Consider the following 8723-nt stretch of genomic DNA (forward strand, 5'->3'; position numbering starts at 1 on the left):
TGTGGATATGCTGTGTTGGGTTGCTGTGTTGAGATGCTGTGTGGATATGCTGTGTTGGGTTGCTGTGTTGGGATGCTGTGTTGAGATGTTGTGTAAGGATGCTGTGTTGAGATGCTCTGTTGGGTTGCTGTGTTGAAATTGAAAAAACCCCGCTAATTTTCATTTTCCGTTGCAAAACATTTTAAAACGCTTTCCTGTTGTGTTTCCTCATGAATGCGACCCGTGCAGTCTCCTGTGGGTCCCAAATGGAACCCTATGCCCTATGTAGTGTACTACTTTAGACTAGGGCCTATAGGGGACATCTATTGGTGTCATATACACTATATAGGGAACGGCGCCCCCTGTGGTGAATCAGTGTAATAACAGGCCTCAGTGCCCCCTGTGGTGAATCATTGTAATAACAGGCCTCAGTGCCCCCTGTTGTGAATCAGTGTAATAGCAGGCCTCAGCGCCCCCTGTGGTGAATCAGTGTAATAACAGGCCTCAGTGCCCCCTGTGGTGAATCATTGTAATAACAGGCCTCAGCGCCCCCTGTGGTGAATCAGTGTAATAGCAGGCCTCAGCGCCCCCTGTGGTGAATCAGTGTATTAACAGGCCTCAGTGCCCCCTGTGGTGAATCATTGTAATAACAGGCCTCAGTGCCCCCTGTTGTGAATCAGTGTAATAGCAGGCCTCAGCGCCCCCTGTGGTGAATCAGTGTAATAACAGGCCTCAGTGCCCCCTGTGGTGAATCATTGTAATAACAGGCCTCAGCGCCCCCTGTGGTGAATCAGTGTAATAGCAGGCCTCAGCGCCCCCTGTGGTGAATCAGTGTATTACCAGGCCTCAGTGCCCCCTGTGATGAATCAAAGTAATAACAGGTCTCAGTGCCCCCTGTGGTGAATCATTGTAATAACAGGCCTCAGTGCCCCCTGTTGTGAATCAGTGTAATAACAGGTCTCAGTGCCCCCTGTGGTGAATCATTGTAATAACAGGCCTCAGTGCCCCCTGTTGTGAATCAGTGTAATAACAGGCCTCAGCGCCCCCTGTGGTGAATCGGTGTAACAACAGGCCTCAGTGCTGACTGTGTGTCTGTCTCCCTCTACAGCAGGGTGAGATGACAGACATCCCTCCCCAGACTGTGACAGAGGAGCAGTACACAGATCAACATGGACACGCGGTGGTCAGAAAGGTAATCATACGTGGAAATGAAGACCATGTTTGGTTCCTGTCATTCATTCATTACATCAGTGTTTCCCAATCCTGGTCCTGGGCAGTGGTGTGAAGAACTGAAGTAAACAATGTTTTAAAGTACTACTTAAGTCTTTTTTTTTTTTTGGTGTATCTTTACTTTACTATTTATATTTTTGACTACTTTTACTTCACTACATTCCTAAAGAAAATAAGGAGGGGTAGTGCTTGGAGAAGGGGGAGGGGTCTGGGTAGTGCTTGGAGAAGGGGGAGGGGTCTGGGTAGTGCTTGGAGAAGGGGGAGGGGTCTGGGTAGTGCTTGGAGAATGATGTACTTTTTACTCCCATCCATTTTCCCCTGACACCCAAAAGTACTCGTTACATTTTGAATGCTTAGTAGGACAGAACAATGGTCCAATTCACGCTCTTATCAAGTGAACATCCCTGGTCGTCCCTACTGCCTCTGATCTGGAGGACTCACTAAACAGAGAACATCTCTGGTCATCCCTACTGCCTCTGATCTGGAGGACTCACTAAACAGAGAACATCCCTGGTCGTCCCTACTGCCTCTGATCTGATGGACTCTCTAAACAGAGAACATCCCTACTGCCTCTGATCTGATGGACTCTCTAAACAGAGAACATCCCTAGTCATCTCTACTGACTCTGATCTGGAGGAATCACTAAACAGAGAACATTCCTGGTCATCCCTGCTGCCTCTGATCTGATGGACTCTCTAAACAGAGAACATCCCTGGTCATCCCTACTGCCTCTGATCTGATGGACTCTCTAAACAGAGAACATCCCTGGTCATCCCTACTGCCTCTGATCTGATGGACTCACTAAACAGAGAACATCCCTGGTCATCCCTACTGCCTCTGATCTGGAGGACTCTCTAAACAGAGAACATCCCTGGTCATCCCTACTGCCTCTGATCTGGAGGACTGACTAAACAGAGAACATCCCTGGTCATCCCTACTAGCCTCTGATCTGGAGGACTCTCTAAACAGAGAACATCCCTGGTTATCCCTACTGCGTCTGATCTGATGGACTCTCTAAACAGAGAACATCCCTGGTCGTCCCTACTGCCTCTGATCTGGAGGACTAACTAAACAAACATGCTTAGTTTGAAAATTACGTCTGAGCGTTGGAGTGCGCCCCTGGCTATCCGTAAATTAAATAAAAAACAAGATTATTATAGTTTGCTTAATATAAAGAATTTGAAATAACTTTTGATACCTAAGTGTTATTTAAAACCAGAAACTTTTAGACTTTTACTCAAGTAGTATTTTACTGGGTGACTGGGTCACTTTACTGGGTCACTTTTACTTGAGTCATTTTCTATTAAGGTATCTTTACTTTTACTCAAGTTTGACAATTGGGTACTTTTTCCACCACCACTGGTCCTGGGGACCCAAAGTGGTGCACATTTAGTTCTGATCACACACCTGATCACACACCTGATCCCACACCTGATCCCACACCTGATCACACACCTGATCACACACCTGATCCCACGCCTGATCACACACCTGATCCCACGCCTGATCCCACGCCTGATCACACACCTGATCACACACCTGATCCCACACCTGATCCCACACCTGATCACACACCTGATCCCACACCTGATCACACACCTGATCACACACCTGATCACACACCTGATCCCACACCTGATCACACACCTGATCACACACCTGATCACACACCTGATCCCACGCCTGATCCCACGCCTGATCCCACGCCTGATCCCACGCCTGATCCCACACCTGATCACACACCTGATCCCACGCCTGATCCCACACCTGATCACACACCTGATCACACACCTGATCACACACCTGATCACACACCTGATCCCACGCCTGATCCCACACCTGATCACACACCTGATCCCACACCTGATCCCACACCTGATCACACACCTGATCACACACCTGATCCCACACCTGATCACACACCTGATCACACACCTGATCACACACCTGATCACACACCTGATCCCACACCTGATCACACACCTGATCCCACACCTGATCACACACCTGATCACACGCCTGATCACACGCCTGATCACACACCTGATCCCACGCCTGATCCCACGCCTGATCCCACGCCTGATCCCACGCCTGATCCCACGCCTGATCCCACGCCTGATCACACGCCTGATCACACGCCTGATCCCACACCTGATCCCACACCTGATCACACACCTGATCCCACACCTGATCACACACCTGATCCCACGCCTGATCCCACGCTTGATCCCACGCCTGATCCCACGCCTGATCCCACGCCTGATCCCACGCCTGATCACACGCCTGATCACACGCCTGATCACACACCTGATCACACACCTGATCACACGCCTGATCCCACGCCTGATCACACGCCTGATCCCACGCCTGATCCCACGCCTGATCCCACGCCTGATCACACGCCTGATCACACACCTGATCACACACCTGATCACACACCTGATCACACACCTGATCACACACCTGATCCCACACCTGATCCCACACCTAATCACACACCTGATCCCACACCTGATCACACACCTGATCACACACCTGATCCCACACCTGATCACACACCTGATCACACACCTGATCACACACCTGATCCCACACCTGATCCCACACCTGATCACACACCTGATCACACACCTGATCACACACCTGATCACACACCTGATGTTACCCATCAACTCATCAAGCCTTTAGTTCGTAGAACCAGGTGTGTTAATTCAAAAGCCAAAAATCACAAATGTGCCTTTGGGTCCCAAGTATAGAGACACACTACATTACAACATGTCTCCTTTGGGTCCCCAGTATAGAGACACACTACATTACAACATGTCTCCTTTGGGTCCCCAGTATAGAGACACACTACATTACAACATGTCTCCTTTGGGTCCCCAGTATAGAGACACACTACATTACAACATGTCTCCTTTGGGTCCCCAGTATAGAGACACACTACATTACAACATGTCTCCTTTGGGTCCCCAGTATAGAGACACACTACATTACAACATGTCTCCTTTGGGTCCCCAGTATAGAGACACACTACATTACAACATGTCTTCTTTGGGTCCCCAGTATAGAGACACACTACATTACAACATGTCTCCTTTGGGTCCCCAGTATAGAGACACACTACATTACAACATGTCTCCTTTGGGTCCCCAGTATAGAGACACACTACATTACAACATGTCTCCTTTGGGTCCCCAGTATAGAGACACACTACATTACAACATTTCTCCTTTGGGTCCCCAGTATAGAGACACACTACATTACAACATGTCTTCTTTGGGTCCCCAGTATAGAGACACACTACATTACAACATTTCTCCTTTGGGTCCCCAGTATAGAGACACACTACATTACAACATGTCTTCTTTGGGTCCCCAGTATAGTGTACGTGTGTGTGTGTGTGTGTGTTTTTATGTGTGTGTGTGTGTGTGTGTGTTGTGTGTACCTGTGTCTATCTGTGTGTGTGTGTGACTTACCCTAACCTGTTCTGTGACCTTTGCCCTCTGCCCTCTCCATCCAGACTACCCGTGAGGTGAACCGCCAGGTGATGTCGAGTGAGGGGTCGCAGAGGGAGGAGGGGGGTGACTCCCCGGGGGAGGAGGGAGACGGATACTCCAGAGTGGTCGAGAGGAGGAGCCACAGAGATCTCTCAGAGGTGAGGGTGTGTATATGTGTTTGTCAGGGTTGGGGTCAATAGCAGATCAATAGCGGAGGTGGATAAAGATGACATCCCCCATTTATTACAGCTACAGTTCTCTGTGTTTGGTTCTCTTCTCCTGTATAAACAGCTACAGTTGGCTGTGTTGGTTCTCTTCTCCTGTATAAACAGCTACAGTTCTCTGTGTTGGTTCTCTTCTCCTATATAAACAGCTACAGTTCTCTGTGTTGGTTCTCTTCTCCTGTATAAACAGCTACAGTTCTCTGTGTTGGTTCTCTTCTCCTGTATAAACAGCTACAGTTCTCTGTGTTGGTTCTATTCTCCTGTATAAACAGCTACAGTTCTCTGTGTTGGTTCTATTCTCCTGTATCAACAGCTACAGTTGTCTGTGTTGGTTCTCTTCTCCTGTATAAACAGCTACAGTTCTCTGTGCTGGTTCTCTTCTCCTGTATAAACAGCTACAGTTCTCTGTGTTGGTTCTCTTCTCCTGTATAAACAGCTACAGTTCTCTGTGTTGGTTCTCTTCTCCTATATAAACAGCTACAGTTCTCTGTGTTGGTTCTCTTCTCCTGTATAAACAGCTACAGTTCTCTGTGTTGGTTCTCTTCTCCTGTATAAGCAACTATGTTTAGTTTCCACATGCTGGAAATGTGAAGGAAAAAAAACCTGATTGTACTGCTTTGAACCATATCGCGCTCCGTAGTTTCAAAAGGAATTGGACAGAACTAAAACAATGACGTCATATCTGAACTCTACCGATCTTTACCTTTATGGGTGTTTACCATTCCACGCAATTCAGGAAGTACACTGTAATTCCAATTCTGTTTCCTGTTCTCTCTCTTTTTAATGCTTTTCAATGAGGACTATGTGGAATTGGAATTAGTTTTCCGTTCTGAACAGACTGGAATTGAAATAGAATTGTGCCCAAATCAAATCAAAGTTTATTTGTCACGTGCGCCGAATACAACAGGTGTAGTAGACCTTTCAGTGAAATGCTGAATACAACAGGTGTAGTAGACCTCACAGTGAAATGCTGAATACAACAGGTGTAGTAGACCTCACAGTGAAATGCTGAATACAACAGGTGTAGTAGACCTCACAGTGAAATGCTGAATTCAACAGGTGTAGTAGACCTCACAGTGAAATGCTGAATACAACAGGTGTAGTAGACCTTACAGTGAAATGCTGAATACAACAGGTGTAGTAGACCTTACAGTGAAATGCTGACTACAACAGGTGTAGTAGACCTGACAGTGAAATGCTGAATACAACAGGTGTAGTAGACCTCACAGTGAAATGCTGAATACAACAGGTGTAGTAGACCTGACAGTGAAATGCTGAATACAACAGGTGTAGTAGACCTCACAGTGAAATGCTGAATACAACAGGTGTAGTAGACTTCACAGTGAAATGCTGAATACAACAGGTGTAGTAGACCTCACAGTGAAATGCTGAATACAACAGGTGTAGTAGACCTCACAGTGAAATGCTGAATTCAACAGGTGTAGTAGACCTCACAGTGAAATGCTGAATACAACAGGTGTAGTAGACCTTACAGTGAAATTATGAATACAACAGGTGTAGTAGACCTTATAGTGAAATGCTGAATACAACAGGTGTAGTAGACCTCACAGTGAAATGCTGAATACAACAGGTGTAGTAGACCTTACAGTGAAATTATGAATACAACAGGTGTAGTAGACCTTACAGTGAAATGCTGAATACAACAGGTGTAGTAGACCTCACAGTGAAATGCTGAATACAACAGGTGTAGTAGACCTCACAGTGAAATGCTGAATACAACAGGTGTAGTAGACCTGACAGTGAAATGCTGAATACAACAGGTGTAGTAGACCTTACAGTGAAATGCTGAATACAACAGGTGTAGTAGACCTCACAGTGAAATGCTGAATACAACAGGTGTAGGTAGACCTCACAGTGAAATGCTGAATACAACAGGTGTAGTAGACCTCACAGTGAAATGCTGAATACAACAGGTGTAGTAGACCTCACAGTGAAATGCTGAATACAACAGGTGTAGTAGACCTCACTGTGAAATGCTGAATACAACAGGTGTAGACGACCTCACAGTGAAATGCTGAATACAACAGGTGTAGTAGACCTCACAGTGCATGAAAGGTATTAGGTGAACAACAGGTAGGTAAAGAAATAAAAACAACAGTAAAAAGATGGTGTGTTTGAGTAGTTCATAAACAGATTATATAACCTGTTATAGTGTATTCCGTTTAACTGACGCTTTTATCCTAAACATCTTAATTAATTAATTAAGCTTTTCAAAGTTTTTATTTCTTTACTTAATTCATTCATTAATTACTCTTAATGTGTTCATACATGTTAATTATGGGCGGTATCCCCAGTGGGATTTAACCGCACAACAACAATTACATATGGTCTTTTTTTGTTGTTGTCTTTCCTTCCTTTTTCCTTCCAGGTGACGTTTTCTGAGCGTTACTCTGACTCAGCGTGGGGTGAGGAGGAATCAGCTGAAGGTCACGGGGTCAGCCGTGTGGAGCGGAACGCAGTGGTGGAGGGAGATTGGACCGAGACGCAGCACGGTGACCCCACCCTGACCTCTGACATCCCAACGTCCCGGGACGACTTCACACAGGTCAGCCCCCAACCAGCCAATCAGAATAGCTTTCTCTCCCTCCATCTCTCCCCTCCATCTCTCCCCTCCATCTCTCCCATCCATTTCTTTCTCCATCTCTCCCTCCATCTCTCCCCTCCATCTCCCTCCATCTCTCCCATCCATCTCTTTCTCCATCTCTCCCCTCCATCTCTCCCTCCATCTCTCCCCTCCATCTCTCCCCTCTATCTCTCCCTCCATCTCTCCCCTCCATCTCTCCCCTCCATCTCTCCCCTCTATCTCTCCCTCCATCTCTCCCCTCCATATCTTTCTCCAACTGCTTTTAGTTTGATTATCAGAGGTACTAATCACCCTCTCTCTCCTTTCTCTCTGTCTCCCCTCTCTCGCTCTCTCTCTCTCTCTGTCTCTCCTCTCTCTCTGTCTCTCCTCTCTCTGTCTCTCCTCTCTCTCTGTCTCTCCTCTCTCTCTGTCTCGCCTCTCTCTCCCTGTCTCTCCTCTCTCTCTCTCTCTCTCTCTGTCTCTCCTCTCTCTCTGTCTCTCCTCTCTCTCTCTCTCTCTCTCTGTCTCTCCTCTCTCGCTGTCTCTCCTCTCTCTCTCTCTCTCTCTCTCTCTCTCTCTCTCTCTCTCTGTCTCTCCTCTCTCTCTCTCTCTCTCTCTCTCTCCTCTCTCCCTGTCTCTCCTCTCTCTCTGTCTCTCCTCTCTCTCTCTCCTCTCTCTCTCTCTGTCTCTCCTCTCTCTCTCTCTCTCTCTCTCTCTCTCCTCTCTCTCTGTTTCTCCTCTCGCTCTCTCTCCTCTCTCTCTGTCTCTCCTCTCTCTCTCTGTCTCTCCTCTCTCTCTCTCTCCTCTCTCTCTCTCACTGTCTCTCCTCTCTCTCTCTCTCCTCTCTCTCTCTGTCTCTCCTCTCTCTCTCTCTGTCTCTCTGTCTCTCATCTCTCTCTGCCCTCCTTTTTCTCTCCAACTTTCTCTCTCTTTACTCTCTTCTCCTCCCCCCCAGGGCCAAGATGTGTAAGGGACGTACCCAGAGACGGACAGTAGTGAGAGGGGAGGAGCCTGTGGTAACAGGAAACAGGTTCTCCTGGAGCACCTTCATCACCTCATCCACCTCTACTGTTAGAAGGTGGAGGAAGAGGAGGAGGAGGAGGGGGGATGAGGAGGAAGAGGGGAGGAAAAAGGAATAACAGGCCTCCTTTATCGCCTCGCTAGTTTCCTGTTTGGCCTCTGACCCCGCCCCTTTTCCCTGAAGAT

The 8723-nt window shown here is 47.3% G+C and overlaps 1 protein-coding gene across 2 annotated transcripts in view; it reads left to right on the forward strand.

Moving 5' to 3' along the window:
• The window catches only part of LOC139394220 (ankyrin-2-like), a 133375-nt gene that overhangs the window by 123711 nt on the left and 941 nt on the right, over positions 1–8723 (forward strand). For both annotated transcript variants that reach the window (XR_011629807.1, XM_071142243.1), the window contains 4 exons: positions 1088–1171; positions 4733–4867; positions 7323–7499; positions 8473–8723. The exon at positions 8473–8723 is cut by the window's right edge. Coding sequence is in view for 1 of the 2 variants with exons in the window: in XM_071142243.1 (XP_070998344.1) it covers positions 1088–1171; positions 4733–4867; positions 7323–7499; positions 8473–8487 (411 nt within the window). In the remaining variant the exon portion in view is untranslated. The remainder of the gene's footprint in view (positions 1–1087; positions 1172–4732; positions 4868–7322; positions 7500–8472) is intronic.

This window comes from Oncorhynchus clarkii, unplaced genomic scaffold, assembly GCF_045791955.1.
Source record: "Oncorhynchus clarkii lewisi isolate Uvic-CL-2024 unplaced genomic scaffold, UVic_Ocla_1.0 unplaced_contig_1469_pilon_pilon, whole genome shotgun sequence".
Classification (NCBI taxonomy): Eukaryota; Metazoa; Chordata; class Actinopteri; order Salmoniformes; family Salmonidae; genus Oncorhynchus; species Oncorhynchus clarkii.